General features: G+C 46.9%; 2 protein-coding genes across 10 annotated transcripts; one reads left to right on the forward strand and one right to left on the reverse strand.

Annotated features, from left to right (window-relative positions):
* Window positions 1-457: 457 nt before the first annotated feature.
* On the reverse strand, window positions 458-27500 carry HEPACAM (hepatic and glial cell adhesion molecule). 9 transcript variants are annotated; one of them, XM_045521669.2, is made up of 11 exons: window positions 27237-27500; window positions 23478-24080; window positions 22659-22835; window positions 20098-20262; window positions 14385-14490; window positions 5514-5855; window positions 4515-4796; window positions 4130-4229; window positions 3356-3585; window positions 3145-3215; window positions 458-2610 (listed from the first exon to the last, which is right to left on the reverse strand). In XM_045521669.2, the coding sequence occupies exons 5-11, from the start codon at window positions 14467-14469 to the stop codon at window positions 2308-2310; spliced, it is 1413 nt and encodes a 470-aa protein (XP_045377625.1). In that variant the 5' UTR covers window positions 14470-14490; window positions 20098-20262; window positions 22659-22835; window positions 23478-24080; window positions 27237-27500; the 3' UTR covers window positions 458-2307. The 9 variants fall into 9 exon arrangements, with proteins under 9 accessions (XP_045377625.1, XP_074213331.1, XP_074213328.1 ...); XM_074357230.1 differs by having other exon boundaries at window positions 14385-15001; window positions 15927-20262; XM_074357227.1 differs by lacking the exon at window positions 14385-14490 and having other exon boundaries at window positions 20045-20262; window positions 27347-27500.
* HEPN1 (hepatocellular carcinoma, down-regulated 1) lies at window positions 747-1186 on the forward strand. The gene is made up of 2 exons (XM_074356850.1): window positions 747-864; window positions 1029-1186. Exons 1-2 carry the CDS (start codon window positions 747-749, stop codon window positions 1184-1186), a joined length of 276 nt encoding a protein of 91 aa, XP_074212951.1.
* Window positions 27501-27558: the final 58 nt, after the last annotated feature.

The following is a 27558-nucleotide window of genomic DNA, read 5'->3' on the forward strand; positions in this document are numbered from 1 at the left end:
TGTAGTAGACACTACTGAGGCTCCATTTATAACTCTCCAGAATTTTCCTCTACACTGAAGGCTGTTTTCCATACTATATTGTAATAATTTGCTTACTTATCTGTCTTCCTGCATGAGACTGTCTCTTTGGTACAGAGAGAAAGGGGTTATGGTATAGCTACACTGTTTCCCCAGTGTCTAGCACAGAGCACGGTCCATGGTAGATTAAGACATGTTTGTTGAATAAATGAACATCTGAATGAAAAAACTGTATAAATGAGTGAGTATGTGAGTGATGATTTTGAAACTGACAACTTGGGATTTCCAAAAAGGGTGAAGGATGATGGAGGCAAATGAGAAGAAAAAAGAAAAGGGAAATAAATGGTATTTTTAGGCTGTTTGTTTTGTTCTCCTTGATTAAGTGGAATAAAGTGGTCATTTCATTTCATCAAAAGTTTATTGAGCATCCAGTATGTGCTAGGCACTCTGCTAGATGCCAGTAATACAAAGATGAAGGTCAAAAATCAAAACAAAGCAAAACAAAACCACTTCCTTACTTAACACCCCCCCCAACCCCATCCCCAATTTAAGGCAGATTTGGCTTAAGCCTGGGAAGCCGGCCCCTCAGAGATTCAGCACCAGGGTTTGGAGTACAATATATCCTCATCTCACCTTAATCTTTACCCTTGCCTCCAAAGGCTGAGTCGCAGGTACCCTTCTCCAAGTCCTTCCTGCATCTCCTACCTGCCTGAGCAACTTTCCCCTGCATGCATTATCTCCTTCTGGATGAGGCACCTGGGGAAGTTAGGGGAGCAGTTCTGGCTAAGGAAGAGGAGCTGCAAAGGCACACCTGCTCAGATGAACCTGGGGAACTGCGATGTCCAGGTAAGGGCAGAGGGGGCCAACTAGAAATGTTGTTGCCCTTGGGGCTGGGACAAAACTTTCCCTAGAGTGCAGTATGGATTGGTGGGGAACAGGGACCTTGAGAGTTTCTCTGCAGGATGGTGCAGAGTCATAGCTGGAGCTTAGGAATTGGGGAGGGGCTACAGATGCACTAGAGGCATCAAGGAAGAGAGGTCAGAACACACAGAGGGCCTCCTTCTCTTTCAGCTTTTTAATTGCCCTCTCTCCTTACACAGTAGATTATTGTCTTTCCTACAAACTGTTCAAGATGCGGTGGCATGGGCATGGCCTGGCTACACAATGAACCAACCTCTCCATCTTCTGATGGTTGTGTGATTAGGGAGTCTGCCCTTGCTCTGTCTCCTGGATTTGAGCATCTGGGAGCAGGGCAGGTGAGAGGCCAGAGGCCAAGGGTTAGATCATGTCTCCAAGACATGATGGGGAGCAATAAACCTCCTCCTCCCTCACCGTTTCTGGGGAGAGTCGAACTTTTATTCTCTTACACCTGGAGGAATCCCGACAAACTTTCTCGGGGATAATGATTGTTTAAAAGGCTTGTTTTGTACAAAGCCAGGGAGAAGACACAGGTTTGAGGGGTTAAAAGACAGTTCTTCACTTGATCTAGCTTTCTGGGCCTGGGGAGTGAGTGAGAAGCCCCTTCTCAATGGAATAGAGACAGAAAGAATGCTGGGTACGCCACTGAGGGAAGCTTTGGGAGGTGGCCAAGCGTGGGAGGCTTGAATCCTCTGCCCATGCAAGAAACCTCCGCCCCCTCCCCCGGTGGCGGGGTGGGGAGCGCAAAGGAATGTACTTGAGATCCTCCTTCCCAACTGTTAGGCACCCAGGTACCAGATGCCTGAGAAGGGTGCTCCAAGGCACTGCCTTCACAATGATTCCCTGTACACCCAGGAAAGGGCATCCGACCTCCTCTCAGTTTAGGACAGTTGTGCGTTTAGGGAAAGTGGCCTCTCTAATCTGGGCTTGCCAAAAAAGTGCCCCAGGAACCAGGAGTTCATTTGGAGGGAAGGGAGATGAGTGGGAAGCTTGAGAGCGCCCTAGGAAGGGCACAGGATAGTCAAGGGAGTTAGATTACTGATGTTAGTTTCCATAAGACCCTCGGGGAATTGGGCTGGAAATTTAATAATCTATATGGTCCTAAGAGGGCACAACCCATACCCCCTGAGAACACAGCCAGTGAACCGGGAGCAAATGCAACCCGATTTCACCATCAGACCTACTCTCCGCCGCCCCGCCGCGTCCCCAAATCTGCGCCTGTTCCTTTTTGTCCATGTGCCGAAACTTCGCGCCCGGCGGGGACCTCCCCTCGCCCCCCGCGGGCGGCGGCCCCGCTGCCCCGCCCTCCCCCGGCCGCCGGCCGCAGTGCGCAGGCGCCACCCCCCCCCCCCCCGGGCGTCCCGCGGCGGCTCAGGCGCTGATCTCCACCGCGCCGGCCTCGTCCTGCTCGCGGATCAGGTGCACGCCCGCAGTCCGCAGTGTGCGCGAGGCGCTGCGCGAGCGGCCGGGCGAGCTCGGGGCCCGGGGCGGCGACGTGTGCGTCCGGCCGGTGGCGGGGGAGCGCGCGGGGGAGCGCGGGTAGCGGCGGGCCGAGCGGATGGGCAGCCCCGGCGAGCGGCCCGGCACGGCGGGCGACACGGAGTAGCCGGGCGGGCCGGGCTCTGTCGCGCTCCGAGGCTCCGGGGCGGGGTTCTCCTCGGGCTCTGGGGAGTCCTGCAAGCACACGCCCGGGGGTCAGCGGACAGTCCTTCGGTCTGGGAACGCGCCTGGTGTTCCAGGGCGCTGGGAATACCGAGGTGGAGAGGACACAGTTCCCCCCACACTCCCATCTCCTGGAAGGCTGCAGACGTAGGTCTGGTTTTTCTTGCAAAACGGGACACCTAGCATGGTGCCTGGCAAATAATAGGTGCTCATTAAATGTTAAAATGCATTAACTTGAGTGCTTTGCCCACGTATTCTCCTCTTTCCACCTGCGTTGGACACCGTGGGACAGAGTTGGTTGTGGCATTGTGGGGAAATCACCTAGGTTTAAAGCCTAGGTCTGCCACTTATTTACTCGTTTGATCCTCGGCAAGTCATTTCACTTTTGTCAGCCTTATTTTCCTCACGTCTAAAGTGGAGCTGACACAAATATTTCCCATGGTTATTCTGAGTACTATGAAGGGGTATCTTTATAGTGTTCCTCCCTAGGACCAGAACGTGGTGGGGGCTGACTGAGTGTGGGGCACCCAGCCCTGAGCTGCTCACCTTGTCCTTCAGGATGTAGAGTGCCATGGGGTTCTTCCGCTCCTGCTCTCCACTTCGTGGGAGGGTGTCTGCTGCACGGAGCAAAGAGTGGGGTGGCTGGCCCAGGCACCGATCCCTTTCCACCAGCCAGCGCCTACACTTTGCTCCCCAGTGGCCTGGGAAGGTCCCGCCACAACCTCCACCAAAGGATCCGGAATACCCGGGGTCCTACCTTGGCAGCTCCTCTCCCTGCTCTGCAGTCTTCGTGCAGTTGGTGGAGGAAGGGGCCCTGCAGAGCTGGCTTCCTTGTGGCCCAGTTCTGCCTTTTCCCAGCAGCCCACTGATCTGAGTGAAGATGGGATGGGTGAGTGGGTGGCTGGGAGCTCACCTTCTGGTTTCAGGCGGTCATCATTCTGATCTATATATTCCAGCGAGTTTTGCTTCTCCAGCTTCCTCTTCTTCCTGCAAATCAATCCAGCACCCTGTGAATGGAGCTGCTGAGTGTGAGCAGGAGAAGTTCTGGGCGTGGGGACACAGAGGGGATATCATGGCCACACAAGAGGCCTTGTAACAGGAAGACAGGGTGGGTGCAGTGGGAATGAGACCAGACCAGAGCTTTGGAATGCGTCACAGCTAGGTGTGCACCCTGAGTCTGTCCCTAGCATTGTGACTGTGGGCAAGTCATTTAATCAACCTGAGTCTCAGGTCATTATCTGTGAACTGCAGATAATGACACTTAAAAGGTAGTGTGCTAACCACAAACACAGTACCTGGCTCACAAAAGGTGCCAATATTTTTTGTGAAACCATTATTAACTGTGCTGGGCTTGTCGGGGTTGTGAGCACATGATGTGACTCCATTAACAGCACATGCAATGGTGAAATGGACCTCCTGGAAAGGGGTGAGGGGAGGAAAAGCATTTAAAGAGACACAAGGAAGAACAGAGCTTGAGGTTGGGCTAGATTGAATGGTTAAGGTACACAGGGAATGGAACTTGGAGAGTTACCCAGACTTTTTGGAGGGTTTCCAGCAGGCACAGACTGTCACCAAGGTCACAAGGAGGAAGATGCCTCCTGTGGACAGGATGATGTAGAGGGAGCTTCTTCCTAGGGAGAAAGAGAGGCAGAGGTGGGAGAGACTTCAGAGTGGGCAATGGGTGTGGTGAGGAGAGGTTCCTGTGGCTGAAGGAAGAGGAGACCCAAGCAGCACAGCTGGCCAGTGGTGGACCTTGCCTGGAGTTCACTTTGCACCTGGTGCTGTCCTCTGTGGAGCGTTGTGCTCTCTGCCCCTCTCCCCCTCTGGTGGCATTCTATCTGGAACGTCCTCAGCCGCTCCCGGGCACCTGCCTCTAAGGGTTTTGAGTCCCCATGGAGAGCAACAGGGACACTCACTGTATACAGTGATCTTGACGGGCGGGCTGCGGCCCTGGCTGATGGGGTTCTCCACCACACAGCTGTACAGGTCATCGTCCTCCATGAGCACGCGGGTGATGGTGAGTACTTTTTGGTCCGGGGACAGGAGCATTCGTGAGTCATTGAGGAGAGGCTTACCATCCTTCAGCCAGGTGTAGCTGGCCTTGGTGCCATTCTCATGTGAGCAGTTCAGGGTGAAGCCCTCGCTGAGCTCCAGCACTGTGGTTGAAGCCACTGACACCTGTGGCCTCGAAATGGGCACTGAGCCCAGGAGAGAGGAGACTGTGAGCCATGGGCCAAAATGCATCTCCCTTCCCCTTCTCAGCTGCCTACCTTCCAGTTCAACCTGTGGTCTTCAGAGATCATCAGTCTAGTTCTTTGCCATCATCACCCATCCACCCATCCACCCACCCATCCATCTACCCATCCATCTAACCACTCCCTCATTTATTTACCAACTATTATTGGGCACCTTTTGAGCACACAGGGCACAATGCTGAACAAGAGAGCTGTGGTCCCTGCCTTCATGGACCTTCCTTTTCCTTCCCAGGTGCCTTTCCAAGATGTCTTAAACTGAGCCAGCCTAGAAGTTATTTTAGTTGAGCTAAGCTCAGGTCCAACTGGGTTCAAACACTGTCTCTATAACTCACTAGGTGCATGAACTTGGGCAAGTTATTCAACCTCTTTGTACCTCAGTTTCCTCACCTGTAAAATGGGAACAATAATATTAACTATCCCTAGATTATCATAAGCTTTAAATGAGTCAATATATGCAAGGCACTTACAGTAGTTTCTGGCATATGCTAAGCACTCTATACGTGTTAGTTGTGGCCTGTCAACCTCTAACGTCTAGTTGGCTCACTCTCAGCCCCCCAGTGGCTTCTGTGCTGGTTTTCCTGAGGTCTAGCTAGTGCACTGGGCAGATGCAGCCCCATCCTCTTCCCCAGTCCCGCCTCCTTCCCTGCCAGAGCACTTTACCATCCACAGTGAGGTTGATGGTTTTCTCCCCAGTGAAGGTGTCATCGGTGATGGAGATCTCGACCTCATAGGTGCCCTCGTCGGCCAGTTGCAGGTCGCTGAGAAGCAGGGAGCCGTTTTCGAAGAGGCGGATGCGGTCTCGATAGTCAGGCCGCAGGGTGCCAATGACCTCTGTGCCGATGGACTGAACCACGGTCACCGGCTTGTCCCGCTTCAGCTGCCACTTCACCACGGGCTTGTCACTGCTGGTGCTGCTGTACTGCACAGAGAGCAGGGCCGCCTTCCCCACCGTGCCGTGGATCAAGCGCACCGGGCTGGTGATGTTCACCCCCTCCAGGGGCTCTGTGAACAGAGAGGCCCGTGGGGAGAAGGCAGCATCAGGCCCTGGCTCCTTACTCCACTTCCATCTTTGAGTCCTCTGGTCTCTCCATGCCTCACCCTGCTGGGCCCTTTATGCCCTGCCAGTCCTTCCTTCTTACCCACTGGTGCCATCTCCCTCCCACTGTAGCTCTGGCCCTTCTGCTCCTCCATCATCCCTCACATCCATCCCATTGCCCTCAATCCTCCTTCTATCTGGACCTTTGCCTCTGGCGGTTTTCCCCATTGCCTCCCTCTTGAGGCAGATTCCAGCTAACCCACGCCCTGTGTGGTCCATTTATTTATCGAGTTCTTCCCATTCTGTGTCCTCAGAATATATCAATGAGCAAAATGGACAAACAGCTCTACCCCATGAAACTTAAAGGTCATTAGCCCTCAGGGTGAATTTGTCAGATTTTTCTCCTGGGCTGGACCTGGGGAGAGTGGGGGATGGAGAAAGTATGGAAATGTCGATTCACAAAGAAAAGAGTGTGTTACAAGACAGTGCCAACAGAAGGGAAGTTTAGGGGCCTGAAGACAACTGAACCACTCCAGTCACACCAAGCTCTCCCCTGTCCTTGCCCTGGCCACACATAGCATCTTACGAGGCCTGCCCAGGGCAAGACAGTCCCGCAACTGGGTAGATGGTTTTGGAAATTCACCCTAACTCCTGCCCAATTTGCATCCCTGTAGAAGAGGGTGTTGGGATGGGTCAAATGAAGAGTTTAGAATCAGAAGGCCTTGTAAAATTGGGCTCCACCAGTTACTGGCTGTGTGGATTTGGGCAAGTCACCTTTCCAGGCCTCATTCTTCTCTTTCACAAAATAAGAATGACAACGTTAGCAAGAGAAACTGCCTTTTAAAGTCCACAGTGCAAAAGCACAATGTGTACGTCACTTACTGCACTGCACTGGAGAGAACACAGGGCGGAGCATCAGAGATTTGGGCCTTACTGTTGACTTAGGACCCAGGAGAAGTAGCTTATCTGTTTGAGGCACAGATTTCTCACAGGTAGATTGAATGGTAACCTAGAGGTCTCAACAGTTCGTTCCAGCTCTGAAATTCTGGGATTTTACCATCTTGGCCAGTGATGGCCCCATCCAGAGTCATATCTCACATATCAGAGATTTCTAAGGAGCTTTGGGCCCTGAGTAGATGCTGTTCGTTGGTGTCACTTGGCTTTGCAGAGGAATACAGCCACCTGAGGGATGAGATCTTCTAGAGAGGAGGTCAGTTGGGAACAGGGCTGAGTTTACTGAACAGGCACACACATGTCAGGTTCTCGGTCCCTCTACACTCCCAGCTGCTTCCTTTGACTGTCATTGCATCTGAAGTTCCCTGTCTCTTTTTTACCCCTATGTCCCGCTCTGCTACTGCTGCAGTGTAGACTTGGGGAAGCAGAGCTCTACCTTTCCAAACCCTATTCCTCCCTTTGTGCCTGGAGGACCCAGACCGAACCAGGAGGCAACGAAATGAAAAGGTTAGTTGTGGAGATCAAAGCAGATTTAATTTAACAAACATATCCAATCCATTTTTAGAACAACTGCTTTGCTAAGTAGTGAGTTCATCATCTTTGGAAGTGGTCAAGGAAAGGCCAATTGACTGTTCTTTCACTTCTCTGTGCTTCCATTTCCTTGTCTGTATAATGAGGTTGTGGGACAAGATGATCTCTAGGGGGCCTTCCCAACTGTGACATTCTGTGATTCATTACCTGCCGAGTGTGTTAGAATCATAAACTCTTAAGTGTGGAAGAGACTACTCTAATGATGAAGCCACCATATGCATAAATATTTTATGCTTGTTATTGAGAGGAGTCTTAACTGGGCGGAGGTAGAATGGACAAAAATCAACTATTTTCAAATATATTTTATTAAAGGTAAGTTTGTTCCCACAAAACTTTATATAAATAGGAAATGAAATTTAGTTCTAGCTCACATCTGATTTGGTAGAAGAGGTGGTGAGGACCAGCCTCATATCTTCGGGTGCTACTAGCCCTATGGTTCTGTGTATCAGACTGAAATCCGTTTGGCTATCTGATCCTTAAGGTTTCTCCAGCTCTTCGTTTCTGTGATTATTTGGATGAGATTTCTTCCCAGCATCTGCTAGGTCCCAGGCTTGTTTTGATTTGGAAACACAAATTTTCAAATTTCCCTGAATAGGCAAATAAGGTTTGGTAGGTGTGACTTGAGGTGGCCCTGGAAAAAAATCATTGATCTTTATTAAAGGCCAGGGTGGGAACATCCACCCCGCTTCCTCAGGACCCAGCCTGAAGCAGGGGTCCTGTCGGCACAGGAGAGTGATATATGCAGGGCCACCCTGAGGTTTAGCGACCACAAGCACCAAGGTTCTCATTTCCTCCTTCCAGGAGGCTGGACAGTGACAGTCTCAGCCCCAAGGAAAAGTGGAAGGAACTTCCCCCCTTTCTTCTCTCTTCTCTGGTCCCCTCTTGAGTTTCCATTGCATCCACTCTCTCCCATCCTGTACAAGGTACTAGTAGTGATTTTGTGATGTTTTTCCCCCTCAACTCTGCTCTTTCTACTGATTTAAACTCCTGGATAAAACCATTGGAGAAGCTACAGCACACAGGTTGCTCAGGTGGGCGCCTTCCTCGTTCCTGTGAACAGGGTGTGCCCACGAGTCATATGCCTCACGAGTCATATGCTCCAAGAGTCGCAGGGATGTTCTTCCGCGTGTTCAGAAGTGCGGGGAGCAGTAGTTCTCAGAAGCTGACAAAGAGAGTGTTTTGCTGAGCAAACACTGTTTCCCGAAACTCTAGCCAAAATTGGAGTTGGTTTTAAGTTCAGGGTTCCACAACTTTCAAGGGACACAGAGAACTGGGACAGGTGCCAAGGCAGGACACAGAAATAAGGAAATGGCTAAGGACTGCGATCCACAGTGGAAATAAAAGGGACTAGGACTACTCAGCCTTGAGAAACGATTGACTTAATCATCGTCCTCAAGTCTCTGAGGCATCATTAGGCAGAAAGTCTCTGCTCCCGCTGGAGGCTGACCAAGAGGAAATTGACCTCACAGCCAGATGTACGTATCAACCTAAATTGCCACACTCCATCAGGTAGGTGGCCCCTCGTCAAGTAGGAGTTCGACCTGCTGTGACGCCAAGGAATGTCAGGCTTTAAAGTGTAAGAATGTATCTGCCAATAGCCTTGGCGGTCCCTTAATAGCCCCTTCCTTTAAAGAAACCATCATCCACTCATTTTCATGTGCTCCTTTTTGCTTGGCAAAGTTTTCTTTGACCAGTATTTGCCTTAAATTTACCTTTTAATGTTTAAAAGTTTCAGTGAGACAGTGCCAGTTGTGTGTACGCCTAACCCACCCACACTAACCCCACGGACAGCAGTTATATCCCTTTTCATCTTGAAGGGCTTTTGTTTGTTTTGTTTGGATCTGTCTCTGCAAGGAAGTCCCTCCCTCCCTTTGGCCATCATAGATGACCTTATTTGGGCTTTCTTCAACTCCATTATTTCTTTTTTGAGGTGTGGTGACCAGAATTGCATACAATAAAATTGCACACAGCATGGTTTCCTAAAAGGAAAAAATATTGCCTTCTGCTTTTGGTTTTAAAATTTTCTTCTTAATGAATTAATAATAAAGGACATTAAATGCTCTGAGAAGACAACCCCCCTCCTCTGTCCCTGTTGCATAAGGGTGTCACTGGGAGGGTTATGGTGTTGTATCCTTATGCTATCACGTTGAGACCTACAAGAGTGTGAAATCATGTTAAGTGTCAATCACCCAGGAATAGAAGAGAAAACTAGGAAACAGAAATTGTAAAGAAGGCCCTTGGGATCCAGGAAGAGAGGGGTAGCTTTTTATCTACACTCAGAAGAGCTGTAGATGTTCAGTAATGTGTACCTAGCTAGTAGGTATTAAGATGGCACATAGACATTACCGTGTTTTTGATTGGAATAATCATTATTATTAAGCTGTAACTTCTTCCAAACCGACTTGTACATTTAAATACAATACCAGTCAAAATCCCACAAGGTTTGCTTTGTGATATTGGCACAGGGAGTGACAAGTAGATCAATGGACCGAAATAGAGAGTCCAAAAACAGACATATAGGATTGCTTGACTTATGACAAAAGTGATGCTGCAGTGAAGTGGAGAAAGACTTTTTTTTTTTTTTTTCAATAAATAATGCTGGGCTGTGTAGGAAAAAAATGAATCTTGACCCTTACCTCGCATCTCACACAAATAGCAATTTTAGGTGGATCGTAGATCTAAATGTGAAAGTTAAAACAATAATGTTTTAAGAAGAAAACATAGGAGGGCAGACAGACACAGATTTCTTGACAAAAGTAATACCCATAAAAGAAGAAAATGATACATGGGACACAATAAAACTAAGAGCTTCTGTTCGTCAAAAGACACCATTGAGAGAGTAAAAAGGCAAGCCGTCAGGTGGCAGATATTTGTAATATAGATATCCTATAAATGACTCACCTAAAACATATATTTTAAACTTCTACAAATTAGTACTTTTTTAAAAATCCAGAAAACTCAACAGAAAATGGGCAAAAGGCTTGGAACAGGTGCTTTACAAAAAATGACTTCTAAATGGCTAAAAAAAGATATGAAAAACACACAACTTATTAATAATAATGGGTGAAAATGCAGTTTTAAACCATAATTTGATACCACGTCATACCCACTACGAAAGCTGAAATAAAAAAGAGAAGAGACAAATACTGGTGAAGATGTGGAGCACCTGGAACTCTCATGCACTGCTGGTGGGAACGTAGATTGATACAAGCACTTTTGAAAACTCTGGCCACGTCTACTATAGGTAACCACATACTTATAGCTCAGCAATTCTACTCCTGAGTATATCCCCCAAAGAAACGTGTGTATCTGTTCACCAAAAAACATCTACTAGAATGTTCGAACAACTCTTATTTGCAAAACTCCAAACTGTAAACAACCAAAGTGTCTATCAAAACTAAATAGATAAATAAATTGTGGTATATTCACACAAGGGAATAGAATACAGCACTGAGACCAAACGAGTTACAATTTCAACAATAACGTGAATGACTCTTACAAAATTTGGTGTTCTTACATAAAAGAATGCATACATATGATTCTGCTCTTATGAAGTTCAAAGATATGAAAATGAATCTATATTACAAGTTAGGACACCCCTGTAACCCTGGAGGGAAGGCAATAGTAACTTAAATAGTATGAGGGTGTCTCTAAGGTGCTGAAATGTTCTTTTTCTTGATCTCAAGGACTGATTAAATGAGTATGTTCACTTTTTAAAGCTTCATCAAACTGTATCCTTATGCTAAATGCACTTTCCTGTATGTAATTTTCAATTGTAATTTAAAAAAAAAAAGGCAGCAACTATAATGTGGAGGTGATCTTAGGGCTAAAAGGGTGGAACTCAGGCAAGGGACTTCTTCCTACTGGGTCCCGAGAGGATGGAACAGCTCTAGGATCCCAGAGAGGAAAATCTTGCGAATCAGATTATCTAGATTTATGGCATGGTTTTTTTATGTCTGTAAATTGTGTCCTAGACCCTAGAAAAGCCTTGCTTGAATGTCCCATGAAAAGGGCTGTGATGAATTTAGGAAAGCCCCATTAGTCCATATTAGGGACAGAGCACTAAAGACTGAGTGTTACTTGCCTGAGATTGCTGCCATACGGAGGAAAACAAGGGATTCAGGTAAACTTCTGGGAGCCAGGGCCACACGGTCCAGCACCACTTTTACTGCTAATCTTAAAACTACATTTCCCAGCCTCCCTTGCAGTTAGGTATGGCCGTATCACTAAATTCTAGCCATAAAACTAGTAAAAGTGGTGGGTACCTTCTTTTTTTTTTTTTTTTTTTTAAATCCTCTACCTAAAAGAAATGGAGATGGAGATAAATCTTAGGGGACCATTGAAAACACACGTCAAAGTTGACCAAGTCTAGATTTTGGATTTTGTCACAGAAGTTGATATTCTCTTAACATATTGAGGGTGGCAGAAGTTCCTTATAGAATCTCAACTCTATTGCTCTCGAGTCCACGGCAGCACCATGGCCTGACCCTGCTACCTACCTCTCATCTGTCATAGGTCATAACTGATATCTTATTGGCACAGTTTACATTTAGAATATTTTTGGTTATACTTATGAAGTTACATTTTCCCACATAGAAGATCCTTTGTCACCTTTTGTTTTGCCTAGTTGCACTGACTGCCAAGATCCTTCTGTAGTTTTTTTTCCTTACCACTTGATGACCTGAAAGAATTTAGGGACATCTCTGATGTGTATGTTTCATTGTGCACCTCCGTCTCCCAACTCACTATCTCCATACTGTCAGCTTTCATTTCCTCAACTCATTGTCATTTCCATGGAGACTGCTCTCACAGAGGCTAATGGTAACTAACCTCTTAATTACCATATCCAGTGGGTTCTTTCAGGTCCTTGTTATGTTGGGCCTTCTTGATACATTTGATGTGGCTTCTCCAAGAAACTCCCAACACCCCTGACTTTCTGAACACCGCAGTCTTCTAGTTCTCCCTGTCTCTCTGATTGTTCCTTCCTGGTCTTCTCAATGCGCTTTTGTTCTCTGCCATCCTCGGCAAGACTTGGGGTTGTTCAATGTTCCATTTTCACCTCCAAGGTGATATTCATTCCCATTGTTTTAAATCTCACCTATGGGCTGACTTCCAGACACCTCTTTCCAACCCTGACCTCAGGCCCCCTAGCTTCTGGCTATTTAACATTTTCCCACAAATGCCTCATAGGTATTTCAACCTCAATGTAGGCAACAGGAATTAACATATCCCCCAACCCTGCGCCATTTTTTATTGAAGGTTTCACACAGAAATCTTACCTCGTTCTCTGGGTCCCCTCACTTCCTATCAATCACTAGGTACTGACTTTCCCTCCAAATATTATCTCAACATCCCTCATTCTCTTTCTCTTTATTCTAATTCCAGCCCATGTCATTTCTCTCTTGAACTATTGCAACAGCTTTGTTACGGGTTGAATTGTGTCTCCTAAAATTCATATATTGAAGTCCTAGCCCCAGGAACCTCAGAATGTGGCCGTATTTGGCAATGAGGTCATTGCAGAGGTAGTAAGCTGAGATGAGGTCATACTGGCCTGGGGTGGGCCCCCTAATCTAAGATGACTGGTGTCTTATAAAAAGGAGGAATTTGGGTACAGACACAAGCACAGGAAGTACATCATGTGAAGATTAAAGTTAATGCTGCCACAGCCAAGGAGCTACCAGAGGCCAGCAGAGAGTCCTGGAGCAGATCCTTCCTGAGCATGTTCAGAGGTAGTACAGCCTTGATCCCTAACTTTTAGCCCCCAGAACTGTGAGACAATACATTTCTGTTGTTGAAGCCACCCGGTTTGTGGTTCTTCATTACAGCAGCCCTAGCAAATGGATACAGGCTTCCTTTCCCATCTTGTTTGTCTCCAGTTTCACCTCCAGTGCCTCCCTGCAGAGGGCGTGATCTGAGATACACGTCTGGCTCTGCCCATCACCAGTTTAAAAACCATTCAATGCCAACCCACCTCCCATTGTTTACAAATTATATTCCAGTTTCCTTAGCATAGTTAACAAGTCTCGCCTAATTCAATTCACTCTTTCCTCTCCAGCAACGTTGACTGAGGGGGCTGCTTCTAAGTGAGTCACATCATTTCAAGCTGTTGACCTTGGCCCATTTCCCATCTATAATGCTCACTCCCTCACCTATCTACTCTTTTCATCCTTTAAAATTTAGTGCAGACATTCCCAGCGAACCGCTCCTGATATTGCCCCACCCCCATCCTGCACCACCAGCACCGGCTTCCTGATGGAGTGGGTGTGATCCTCTTTGATACTGGGCACCCTCTGCATATCTGACTCATAGTAGTTTCTGCATTTTATTAAAATAATCGCTGCATCTCTCTGGAATAGTGTGCATGTGCGTGCGTGTGCATTTAAGCACATGTATTTAATATAAGATCATTTCTCCAAGGAGTTGATAGGGGGCGTACAGGAGGTGGGTGTTTATGGCGCGCGGTAGATTACAGATAGGTCGGTGTTACCATCCAAACCAGGAGGCTTATTATCTCCAAAACTTCTTTTTCTCCGTTGCAGTTTTACCATCAGAGAAGCCAGGGTTGAGGGGTTGGGGAGGCACAAAACCAAGATTTCCCCACCCCTCCCAGCCCCACCATAATCCCTCCTAAAGAATGCCGGACTGGCCTACGCCAACAAGACATCCCATAAGAAATGGCTCATTGCCCTCCATCTAATGTACTGAATGCCGTGGGAGCTCCAAGGTCATGCAGCCTTTTGGGGGAGGGGGCAGCAGCCGGGCAGGAGGCACACAGAGTGAAGAAATACATTCAACACTAATGCCGGAATTCACTGAGATGCTTCCCACGGTAGCTGAGCTTTCTCCCCTCCTCCCTCCCCAAAGGCACTCTGGCCCTCACCTCCCCCTCCTTCTCCTTTGAAAGCCCCGGGTCCCTTCTCCAGACCCTGCCTTACCCTCTGGTCTCCTACCTGTCTGGATCAGAAGCAGGTAGACAAAAGGAGCGAGGCGCAGGGCACCGAAGGCTCTGGACAGGGCTTCCCTTTCTCTCTTCATTTTGGGTGGCGTTCTCCAGCTCTGGTGCAGACAATTAGCATGATTTCTCCACTCTGGGCACGTCCCTTTGTACCACTCGGAGTTTCTCTGCCCGAACACAACCCTGCCAAGTTCCCTCTGAATACACAGAGCTCTGTGTGTTACTGGACTTGTTCTTTCCTCTCTTTCAGACCTGGCATTTTCTAGTTTCAAAGCTCTACACCCCGAGTTCGGAAGAGGCTATCTGCTTAGGAGATAACCTCCAGTGTGGGTTCCAGTCTGATGGGTCCCAGCAGCCCAGCAGTTCTTCGCCCACCCGCGCTGAGCCCCGCTACCAGGGGGAGATGAGGATTTGGGTTCAATGAGCGACTAGGCTGGGACTAACTGGACCTTGCCTGTTCCAACTTATCCTGTCTCCACCCCACACTCCCTGTTCCTGCAAAGAAGGGTGTGTGCCAGGGACAGACCTCCAATAAGCTCCAAAAGGGAGGGAGAAGTTTTAAAAAGCTGGGGAATGAGACAGTCCAGAAACTGCTAAAGACGTGGAAAACCCCTGTCCCACCCCAAGGGAAGAAGATTGGAAACTGGCTTGAATTCTATTATTTTCATACCTGTCCCGGTCCCCTCTCTCCTATCATAGAATCATGTAGGTGCTGGGGACCTTTTCCCAGAAGCCACTATATTCATTCCCTGCCTCCAGCCAAAGTTCCAGAACAGGTCAGAGCAAAGATGAAGGTAATACCCTGGGAGCCAGCATCCTGGGGTTCTGTCACTTGCTACAGCCCAGCTGGTTCCTCAAGTCTTGAGGCTGCAATGAGGAGGAACGCCCCAGCTCTACTCTGACCCCATCATTACCACGTCCACCCCTTCTCATGAGGGTTGTCAATGGATGTCTGCATACTAACTGTGTGGTCTGGGGACAGGTACATAACCTTGTTAAGCCTCCGATTTCACATCTGTAAAATGGGGTAAACAGTAGCTTCCTTGTGGGAATGGTTGACAGGATTGATGAAGATTTAGTACAGTAGAGTGCCTAGGAAATTCTTTGTTAGAGAGATGACATTTGAAATTAAAAAAAAAAAAAAACCTTCTTCTTCTTCTTTTTCATTTCTTTAGGGAGCTTTATATCTTGGTGAGACCAAAGTGTCCATCTCCCCTTTTGGTTGTCTCTAATGCTGGTCTTAGAATTGTAAACGCAGTAGTTATCTCTCAAAGTATACTTTTTATATACTGGAGAAAGCCTGTGTAAGCCAGGTTTTTAGACCTGAAGACTCAGTGCACAGCCCATTTGAACAAAAGGATGGGAAGAAGAGGTGGGAAATGTTGGTTTTGAAGTTCACAGAGGAACTCCAAAAAATATTCTGACAAATTAGATTTTTTTTTCCCTTTTGCATCTTTATGGTTATGGCTTTTCCCCTCACAGTTTCCAATCTTCCTCCCTTGGGGTGGGACAGGGGTTTTCCATGTCTTCAAGGCACCTGTCTGCCTCTCGTAGAGTTAACGTTGTTTCAGCAGGTGTATAATGAAAAAGAGAGAGAAGCGTAATATTTAGCTTCTGATATCAAACAGTATTTTACAGTCAGTGGCAAGAAGAAAGGCTTGTAAGGAACAAAAGGGTATTTTCATTTCTTTCACCTGCTCATTTGATTTATCACGGAGCAGCCTGTGGACCAGATCATAGTGTTCGTCTATAGTACAGACAAACGGCCTCTTTGGCCTGTGATGGTTAGGCCTCGAGGCTTATCGTCAGAGATAAAAGGAGGACATGATGTTCAGGACATAGAAAGCCTGAAGTCTGCCTTTGTCATCCTGAAGGACTGTGGAAAGAGAACTGTGACAGAGGAGACATAGGCGCGCTCTAAGTTCTCCGCGTGCCCCCTCCCCTGCTCTAGGGATGAACTTGAGGCTCCTCATACCCACACAGAGTATGCAAATGCCCCAAAGTGCCCACACGCTCCCTTGAGGGGACCTTGAGGTGCTAGAGGGTAAAGAACTGCCAGAGGATGGGACAGGGAGCAAAGGGGCCACACACGGCCGTGGTGGGAGTCGGTGTGCAGCCCCTCAGACCAGGAGCAATCTAGACTCAGAGACCAGAGGGAATCCTGAGGTCACACAGGTCCCCAGACACTATCACCCCCTGTTGTCACAAGGACCCCCCCTAAGCCACACCACCCACACTCACCCCAGCCCTTCTCAGAGAGGAGCTGCGGTGGGGGAGGAAACTGGAGAGGCTGGTTGATCCAAGCAGAGACTGAGCTACTTTGAGAGAATAATCCGAGTGGTTGGGTTAGAATGCGTTTACCAAGATGCACCGACATTTGGTTTTCCTCTGCTGCCCTGAGGGGTGGGAGGCTCATGTGGGAGATCCCAGCAGCTGCAAAGGCACAAACTTACACTGTGCCTTTGCATGTCTGAATGGAGAAGGAGCAATTTTGCAATCCTGCTTCAAGTCTTTTTAGAAGCGTATATCATCTGCTTATGTGCTTTTCTCATCTCAAAATCAGAGAGCTCTTCGACTGAAGGACAGTGTCTTACTGGTCTCTGAAGCCCTGCTGCCTAACACAGGGCGGGGCACGTAGTAGGTGCTCAACAGGCAGCTGCTGAATTGGAAGGGTGAGAACTTGCTGGGGGGCTTCTCGAGCAGCTGGGTTAGGGCAGCTGTGGGGAGGGTGGCTGGGCCAGAGGAGTGAGGGCAGTCACCAAATAGTGACTGAAGTTGACAGACTGTTGTGTGAGCACCTACGAGTCACCCTTTTGTGAATTCCCAGAAATAACTGGGACTCACTTTGAGGGGAGCCGCTGATCCAGCAGGCAAGTGGGTCACAGAGACAGAAGGCAACAGTCAAGCCAGCTTATTCTCACCCACCACCGATCTCTGCTGTCCTAGCTGAGCTCGTGTTAGCCTTCCATGTATTCTTTGGGATTTTCCCTGTGGGTGTGTCTGTCCCATATAATTGTTGATGATTCAGGCTGGATTTTTTTTTTGTAGGGATATCCTGATTATAAAAACTACATTTCTTTAGCTTCAAAAGTATGTTTATACTTGTCAGTCCGCATGTCCCACTTTGGGATCAGAAAACGTGGTTATTGTGGCCATCTCCTCATTAGCCTGGGAGACTCTCCAGGGCAGGAAGGCATGGACAGTATCTCTTCGTTCTTATGGGTCTCCTCTCAGGGTCAGCTCTGAGCTCTGCACTACGTGGCTATGAAACAGTGGTGCAGATGTCCTGCCTGACTGACGGCAGTAATGCCTTGGCTTAGCCGAGGCTCATACCCCTTCCTCCACTGAGCACTTCAGCAGGTGCATTTCCGAGGGTGCTGTCCTCTCCTGAGCAGCGTGGCCCCGTCCTCTCGGCCCTTCTGCTGCACACAGTTGCTTCAGGCCACTCTTGCTTGGCACCCGGGCAGGGGCTCTGGGATTCTGACTCCACACCCATGCACCCGTGCAGCCCTGGCCTCTGTGATGAGCACCCAGACCGCCAGACCGTGCCACTGCAGCTCAGAACGGAAACTCTCCTCCAACACACACACACACACACACACACACACACACACACACATGATATGTAAATAATACCAATTATAACAACTCTACCATTTGATTTAAGAATGTCCCCACCCACGGGCCTGTTCTTTGTCTCCAGGCTCCAGGAAGAATGCTCTGGCACTGATATACTAGAGAGAGGTTTGTCCTTGCTAATAACATAACATCAGTGGTGATTTTTATATTTAGCATTCTCCCCCTCCTTCCCTTCATTCACTTCCTCTTATTGAGTCATACCTGTCTCCTACAATCCACTACATTGTATTTAATCTGTAGTAGCAGAATGAAAAAGAAAAATGTTCCAACAAATGGTGCTCAAATTCCTCTTGCAAAGGGAATGGTCCTTAGGAAGAAAAGTATCTAGATATGCCACCTGGAGTGTGTTAAACACAAGGGACAAAAAAAATAGGCAATAGAAAACAGGAATTTGGGGATGGGGAAAGAGCAGAGAGAAGTGAAGAAGGGGAGGGGGGATGAGGGAGGGAGAGGGATGGCGGGAAAGCTGAGGAAAATGGAAGAACAGCTTGCATTGGTACACTATGAAACCCCTTCTCCTCTGTCTTCTTCAAACACTCAGGAAGGCTTACTGTACACAACTGCAGTACCTGTGTGTGCGCTTCTAGCTGATAGAATACGGCAAAGGTGATAGGATGGCTACTCTCTTGATAAGATTATGTTATAAAAGACTCAGATTTAGCAGACCAGAGAGAGAGAGATGGTCCTGCTGGCTTAGAAGACGTAAACTGCCATTTGTAAAATGGCCACGTGGCAAGAAAATGCTGGTGGCCTCTAGGAGCCGAGAAGAACCCTTAACTAAGAGTCTGCAAGAAAATAGGAACCTGTCCTACGGTCACAAGGAACTGAATTCTTCCAATGACTACATGAGCTTGGAAGAGGACCCTGAGCCTCAGAAAGGAATGCAGGCCAGCTGACATCTTTTTTTTTTCTTTAACCGAGTTATAGTTGATTTATGTTGTGTTAGTTTCTGGTGTATACTAGCTGACATCTTAATTGAAGTCTGGTGAAACCTTGAGCAGGAAATGCAGCTAAGCTGTGCCTGCACTCTCAACCCACAGGAACTGTAAAAAAAAAAAAGTATGCTGTTCTAAGCTGCTAAATTTGTAGCAATTGTTATGTAGCATAGAAAACTAATACAGGTGTGTGTGTGTGTGCGCATGCGTGCACGCGTGTGTGTTTAAAACTAAGACAAAGGACTGAGTCCCAGGTCTGGATTAACATGGTGGGCAGGAGGACAGCAATATAAAACAGTGAAATGATCTCTGAACAGACTAATTCAGCTGAAGCAGGAGTTTGGGGTCAGAGATGGTCCTGAGTGCCTAAGGCTTATGGAAATTTGGAGAAATACTGGTATCTTAGTCTGGGCTCCCCTAGAGGCGGACCCTGAGACAAGAAGTTATATAGTTTATCTGAAAGGTGATCCCAGCAAAACCAGGTAATATATTGAGGGAATGAGACATGGAAGGGGAAGAAGCCCCTGAAGGTTGCATATCAAGCAAATTACTATGCTGGGCAGCCGAATGTAATCCTGTGGGAAATAATGAAGAATAAGCCACAGACTTATCCCACCCCCGGGGAAAGGGAGCTGGGATATTTATCCACCAACTGCCATCCCGTATAGGGAGGGGCTGCTTCTAAGGGGTAAGAAGTCAACCCCCCCACCGATTTCTGGTCTGACCCTCGTGGGGAGGCATCCATCCAAACCTCCTCTCCTCCTCTAACTGTTCTGTGTGTCTGTGTGTGTTTGTGCGTGTGTGAGCTGCTCCTCACAATACTCTGCCAGGCACTTTATATTTTTTCATTTAATTCTCCCAATACCTCCTTTCCAGTAGCTATTATAATCCAATTTTACAAACTAGAAACGCTAAACTTTCAAAAAGTTAGCAACCTGCTGAGGTCTTATAGTTACTAAGTGGCAGGACTTGGATTAGAAACCCAGGTTGGTCACCAGCAAAGCTGAGACTTCTGACCACCTCCCTGAGTCATCAGCAGGAAGTCCACCTCCTGGTCTAGCCTTTTACCCACAGCACCCACCCTCTGACGAAGCTCCGGGGTGTAAGGTGGACCTCTCTGCCCGCTCCTGGTACCTTCTCTCGTTGCTGAAGTTATTTTTGATTCTTTGTTCCATAAACCCATATGTGAATGGTGCCAGAGCCGTCCCTACCAGAAGTTCAGTTTGCCAGAATGGAGGGAGCGGGAGGACTCAGGAGGCCAACAGCAGCCAGAGAATTTGTAGAGCCGCAGTGCATTGCCTGGGAAACAAGGAATTTGTATGAGGCTTTGTGTTGAGAGGAGGCAGGGCCTTGCTGCTCCAGCAACCATCGAACAAGAGACAGATTAGCTAGTTCTCTTTGGAACAAAACAAGCTTTTTGTGGGCCTGGACAGTGAGGAATGGCCTTCCCCAATGACATTTTTTCTTTCCTTTTTCTTTTGAAATTTCCCCTAGGTAGCCCAACGCTGGCTTGCTTCTGAGATAGGGTCAAAAGGCTCCCCTGCCCTTCCAGGGACCTTCATCCTGAACGCTGGTTTTGCTGCCTGCAGATTTCTGTAAATGTGAGGAGTTGCTTGGAAGAAAAGTGTTCTGCAGAGACAGGATGTTTCAAAAAGGTGTGGGGTGTGGGGTTTTTTGGGAGGAATATGTGATCCTGGGGCAGCGTTGGGTATATTTCTGTAAGGCAGGGAGGAGGTGCTCCCAGGTCCAAACTGGAAAACTGAAAAACATCAAAGTGTTTTATGCTGAAAGTAAATATTTGATTTCTGAATAGAATTCCCACCCCCTCAGAAATTGAGAGGAACTCGGGCTTGTGTCCATGGTTGCTGAACGTGCCTTATTCAGCAACTCTCCAGAAAAACAGGGAGAAATTAATTGGCGTTCAAGTGTTGTTTTATTTTTGTTTTTTTGTATTTTGCTGACCTATTTACGAAGCAGCAAGGACATTCTAGAGAACATCTCTGGAGTTCTGTTCTTGCAGAACTTCGGTGCTCAAATAAAAACAGGTTGAAAAATCATAGGGAGCCACAAGTTACCCCTGACTCATGAAAGGTTTCATTGTTTCCCTCCTCCAAGATCCTTAGCCGGTGTCCTCCCACCAACCATGTCCGGAAAGGATTCACTCCCATCCTCTCTCTCCCACCCTCCTCCCAAAGAGGGAGGCACAGAAATGGAAATCAGCTGGCCAGCACCGAATAATTGCCTACTGTGTGAAGAGCACTCCATGTTCCAGGCTTTGGTAAGAGGAGTGGGATGTGGGAAAGGTGGCACATTCAAAAGTAACAGAAAACACAACCCTTGCCTCGGTGCTTCAGGATAGTTGGGAAAGCTGCGTCTAAACCTATAAGTAATACGGTTGATGATATATTTGCACTGCCCTGGACAAACTGTCTTTTAGAATATTGTCTTATTTAATCTTCTAACAACTCTGTACGGTAAGATCCACCACCCCCTGCTCCAAGGAGGAACATGAAGCTCAGAGAGGTTAAGTAACCTGCTCAAAGTCACACAGTTCATAAGTCAACATAGTGCAGACTCAGCCTGTGCTTCTTGGTCTAGTTCACATACTACATTCCTGAAAGAGGTTGCCTTCAGTCAGGCTCAAAAGTAAAAAGCAGGTAGAAAAAAGGAAGCTCTGAGACAAGATATACGGCCAGGAAGGATAAGGCAGGCAATGGGAACTTAAAAAAACAAAACTAAATCAGTAACGGAATGGGTCTCCAGTGGTGAGTCTGAGGACACTAAGAAGATGGATTTGGGCTACATGGGATTCAGCAGAGATACGGTTTCTTAAAATGAGGCCTTCAGCCAAGTTCATAGGGAAGGTGGCCGTGAAGACAGGCCAAAATGTTCAACCCTAGTTGCAGTTCTTTCAGGGGCCAGCTCTGTCTCGCTAATAGATCCTCACTAGAGTTAGCCCTCTGGGATTCTGCATCTGGTTTGTTGCCCATCAAGCTAAGGAATGTGATTTGTCATGATTTTTTTGGTTGTAAATGACAAAAGTTCAACTTGAACTGTTTGAAGGCAAAAAGGAGGAATTTCTTGCATCACGTAACCAAATTTTGAAGGGAGCCAGAATAATTGGAAATGAGATACGCAAAAGCCACGGTGGTTACCAGTTGACTCTCTTGCTTATGTCTTGGTGTCAGCTTCATTCTCACAAACCTTCTTACACTTTTTTGAGGAGGGGGTGCCAGTCTGTCTAGGGTATCAATGGTGCCCAATATAACTTCTGTATCTGTGCTGGCAAGAACAGTAGCTGTTAGCCACATGGGGCCAGTAGGACCAAGGAAATGAATTATACATTTTATCTAGTTTTAATTAATTTAAATTTCAATAGCTATGTGTAGCTAGTGGCTAACATATTGGACAGGGCGGCTTGTCTTCCAGGTCATCCAGGGAGGAGAATTTTGATGATAGTAGTTTAAAAAAAATCTTGGTAGAGGACTATATTTAGCCTGGCATAGGTCACGTATGCAGCTCTGGATTAATCACGATATCCAAGAGAACGGAATACTATCCCAGGCCCACCACGTGCCTAACCATGTGTAGACAAATCACCCTTCTAGAGGTAGGAGATGACTTCTGAAAAAAAAAAAAAATTAGCAAGCAGTCATTGAAAAACTATTACATATCATGCATTTCATATACATTACCTTAATTTTCACAAAAAATCCTTAGAGGTTAATTGCTCCCTCACGTAGAGGATGAAGAAACAAAGACCCAGATTATGTGATTTGATCATAGACAGTAAATTTCAGAGCCAGAGTATAAATCCTCGTTTGTTTCCAAAATCTTTGTTTGTTGCACTGTAATCTGCTGTCCCTAGAGATCTGGGATAGAAAATGAGACTATTAATAGTGGAGAATTATAACAATCATAGAAGAACACACAAAACGAATGACCTGGTTTTCTCCAAAGAGTTACTTTGACTGCCTGCTACTTATTCTATAAAACATTTTTGAAATTGCTTTTAGAGAATGCAAAGGAGGCTCTAAAAGTATCTTTTCAATTATCTCTAATGATTGCAATTTTTATATTTTTGTACATTTTCTAAAAAAGTCAAAAGTATAGTGAATAATACAGGTAACAATTTATAGATAGATAAAATCACTTTGGCCCAAACTAGCTTTGTGTTAAGGTAAAGTCTCTTATCTTAGTGAAACTTCTTTGGCTTTGAAGAACAGCTACCCAGAAAAGTTACCATCAGGAGAGGCATGTCTCATGCATTTAGAATTGGAGCACTCAAACACCGAGGCAGCTCCTGGAACCAATTTTTGTAGGTAGCCCTGAATCTTTCTGCTTATCTGTTCCATTCTCCTAGCTTTATCAATGGCCTCCCTCTACTCTGCTCACCCCAGGGCTCTCAATGTTACAAACAATGTAAAACCTAATGCAAATTGGCATTCACAATAAAGAATTTTACTGGCTGGCGTATTTAGAAAGTCTAGAGGTGGGGTAACCTTCAGAGTTACCTTAATCCGGAGGCTCAAAAGTGTCAACAGAGGATGGGAAGGACTTTAAATTGTGGTTAGACCATCTCTGTGAAATGTTGCTTCTCTCTTTGATGGAAAAGAAAGACTAATGATAAGGATTATCTGTGGATTTTTACACTGGGAGTTACACGGCCTGATAGCTGTCAGTTCCTCGGTCCTTGGGTCCGAAATACACTCAGGGTCGTAGCTGGGTACTCCAGGAAGCAGACTCTGCAGAGGAGTTTCGAGTTCAGAATGTTATCAGGGAATGTGCTGTAGACTGACACTTGTGGACGGAAGGAGGAGCAGGCAGAGGGAGCAGTTGAGCTGCGATGCAGGCTGGACAGCCTCTGTCAAGCCCACAGGGAGCTCTGAAGCTGAAGTGATGGCTCATGGGAGTTGTTCCAGAAACAGCAAGGTCCTTCCATCCACGCCCATCAGTCTCAGGATGCTGCTGCTCCTCAGAGGGAAGGTGAGGCCACTCTCTGAAGCTGAGGCCGTTGCTGAAGGAGCTGACACCTGGAAGGACTACCACACTCTCAAAAGCTGGGCCAACAAGTCCTTCCTTGAAGAGGTTCTGGGAAGTCCATTCCTGTGTCCATCCTGGATGAGAAGGACAATGAGCCTCCCACGTTAATTTTTTTTAAAATACCCACCAAGAGAAAGGAGAAAAGACTTCTGCATCCATGGTAAAATTACAGCATTTTTTGCAAAGATCAGTACAGCAGATGTTGTCGAGACAACCAGGCTTAACTAGAACAATCTGTTATTGGTACCATTTACAATGAAATGCTAAGCAAGGAGAAACTTGGTCTGCACAGGCAAGCAGAAGGACCCTCACTGATTATTCCAGTGAGAAAGGCTATTTTGAGAGGTAGATAAGGAGGAGGAAGATCAAAGAGGACTTCCAGGAAATAGCCCAGAACATTAGTTAGCCCTGGGAAATCCTGCTCAAATTTGGGGAAGAGAGTGGTTGTGGGTACGACCCAGTTGCCTGATGTTGGGTTCCCAACATACACATCCCGTGAGAGTGGGAACAGGCAGGTTTCCCACTTCCAGGGAGGTTCTCCTTAGGATAGGCCCTTAGGACTAACAGGTGACCAACCGTGTTTTCTAATTTGTTACAAGTGTGGGTCAGTCAATAACAAACAGAATAGTGATGACCAAATAGTCAATCTCTGAGCTCTGCGTGGCGCGGACTGCTGCCAAGGGCCCAGTGACTCAGGGCTTTGTGCAGCGATGGCCAGGGATCCCCCCGCTACACACATCAGACATTATCCAGCTCCGATGAGGAGTGCTCTGGAGCAGGGCTTCAAGTCTCTGGAGCCAGCAATAGCCATTCTTCCTCCCTCAAACCTCCAACATCTCTCCCTCTATTTTAATAATCGATGAACTTGCTTTCTTTTTGTATTAGTTTTCTCTTTCTTTGTAACAAATTACCCCCAAATTTAGCATCTTAAAACAACAAATATTATCTTACACAGTTTCTGGCTGGGTAGTCTGGCTCAGGGTTTCTTAAGAGATAGCAGTCAAGTTGTTGGCTAAGACTACAGTCTCTGAAGACTGGATTGAGGCTAGAAGATCCGCTTTCAAGATCATTCACCAGCCTGCTGGCAGGAGCCTTCAGTTCTTTGCCAAGTGGGCCTTTTTATATGGCTGCTCATGACATAAACGGCTTTCCCCAGAGCAGGTGATCTGAGAGACAGTGAGAATGAGACTACGTGGTGGGGGGAGAGAGAGAGAGAGAGAGAGAGAGAGAGAGAGAGAGGGGGGGGGGGAGGGAGGGAGAGAGGAAGGATACAGTATGTTTTATAACCTAATTTCTGAAGTGGCATAGCATCCCTTCTCTATTGGTCACACAGAGCACCTCTGGTACAGTGTGAAAGGGGACTACACAAAGGCGTGAATACCAGGAGGTGGGGATCATTAGAGGCCACCTTATAGGCTGGCTACAATACTGTTTTACAGAGAAAACAGAGCAATCAGAAGAGAACTTCCACAAGATCCCACCACCATCTCACCCAATTACCAGTATTCTATTTTCACTACTGTTGTTATAATGAAGTGTCCCTCCTGCTGTCTAAGGCCAGTGCCTCCAACCGTTCACTCGATCTCACTCTCTCTTGTTCACTAGATCCTGTTCCTTCTTGCCCGCAGACACAAAATTTCTCCCATCTCTTTCCTGCATTGTCATTGTTCTCTTGTTTACTGGATAATTCCCATCAACAAAACACGTGCTGTGATATTAAAGAACCCTCCTATGGTCCTCTCTCTCCTTTCAGCTACCCATTTCTCTGTGTCCCTTTACAATAAAATTCATAATAAGAGTTTTCTAAAATTGCTGTCTCCAATTCCTCCTCCCCTCCTTTTAAGTCTACCCCATCAGGCTTTTGCTCTCAAACTACTTCAGAAACAATGCTCTTATAAAAGTTGTCTATGACCTATGTATTTTTAAATCCAGTAGTCAGTTCTGAGTCCTCATCTTATTTGACCTATCAGCAGAATTTAACACAGATGGCCTGTCTCCTTCAATGAATCATTTTCTTCATTTGGCTTTCAAGGTATCACACACTCCTTTTCTTCCTTAGCTTACTGGCTGATCCTTCCCAATCTCTCTGCACTCCCCTCTTCTTCTTCCCAGCCTCTTTAATGTTGAAAAAAACCCCATGGCTCAGTCCTTGGACCTCTCTTCTTATCTGTCTATAATTTCAGGAATTTTCCTGATTCTTCTCTCCTTTGTCCGTGTCCTCTCTCGTGCGCACATGCGCACACACACACACACACACACACACTCACTCACTCACTCCCTCCACATCCAACCTTCAACAGGTCCTGAAAATCCCGCCTCCCAAATATATCCAGAGTCCAACTACTTCTTACCATCTCTACCACTACTTTTCTGATACAAGACATCATAATCTCCTATTGGGATTATTGGAATAGCTTCCTAATTGGTCTACCTGCTTTTACCCTTGCCCCATTCAGTCTATTCTCAGTGCAGCATCCAGAGTGATTAAAAAAAAATTAAGTCACATTATGGCATTCCTTTGCTCAAAACCCTCCAGTGGCTCCCCATCTCAAAGTCTTTCAGTGGTTTATAATGCTCCATGTGATTGTTCACCCTCTAACCTGACCTATTCTGACCTATCTCAACACTCTGCTCCTTTTAACTCTGCACCAGTCACACCAGCCTCCTTGCTGTTTCTCAGCCAGGCAGACACCCTGGAGTGACTGTACTTGATGTTCCCTCCACCTGAAACAATCAGAAAATTACAGTAGCTTGTTCCATTATCACAGAAATTTGCATTGGAGTCTTTGCTCCAAAGTACCTCAGTGAAGCCTTCTCTGTTCATCCTATCTAAAATTTCCTCTCTCCTACCCCCAATATACTTTTTATCTTTCTCTGCTTTTACTCTACAACTCTCATCAGCATCAGACACATTTATTTACTTATTCATGAGTCTATCTGGTTATTTCTCATTGTGTTGTAAATTCCATGAACAAGGGGGTCTGCTTTGTTCACTGCTATATATTTCCAGTGCTTAGTATACAAAAAGCTCTCAATTATAATATATATGAACGAACAAATGGGTATTTATTTCACAGTGATAATGAAGCATCCCAAGATTATAGCAGACTTTGGAGCAGAAAGGTAGACCACTCACGAGGCTTTTATGTTTACATATAAGAATACGTATGAAACAGCATGGAAACGTAAGGAGGTGTACAAGGGATCAGTATGATTTACTGCTGGCTTACTTCGTTCCTCAAGAAAGCCCTGCAGGCCCGCTTTATTCCATCCTTCTCCGGTGCTTCCCTCAATTGGGCCCTTGCCTCGCCCAGTCAATCAGCTCTTCAGCTCAACTTACTCCTTTTCCTAAAGGATGTTGGACGTCCTCAACGCTGGAGCAGTCGGGGCACTGCCAGCGGGCCACACACGGGCTCGTGGGTTACGCCCCGCGCCCCGACCCCGTTCCTCGCGCGCTCACGAGCACCACCCCCTCGGCAAGACAGAGCGGAAGTGACGACACTCCGGCCCCCGAAACCCCGCCCATCTCGCCTTCCCAGTCCCCGGGAGGTG

This window comes from Camelus bactrianus, chromosome 33 (genome assembly GCF_048773025.1).
Source record: "Camelus bactrianus isolate YW-2024 breed Bactrian camel chromosome 33, ASM4877302v1, whole genome shotgun sequence".
NCBI classification, from domain to species: Eukaryota; Metazoa; Chordata; class Mammalia; order Artiodactyla; family Camelidae; genus Camelus; species Camelus bactrianus.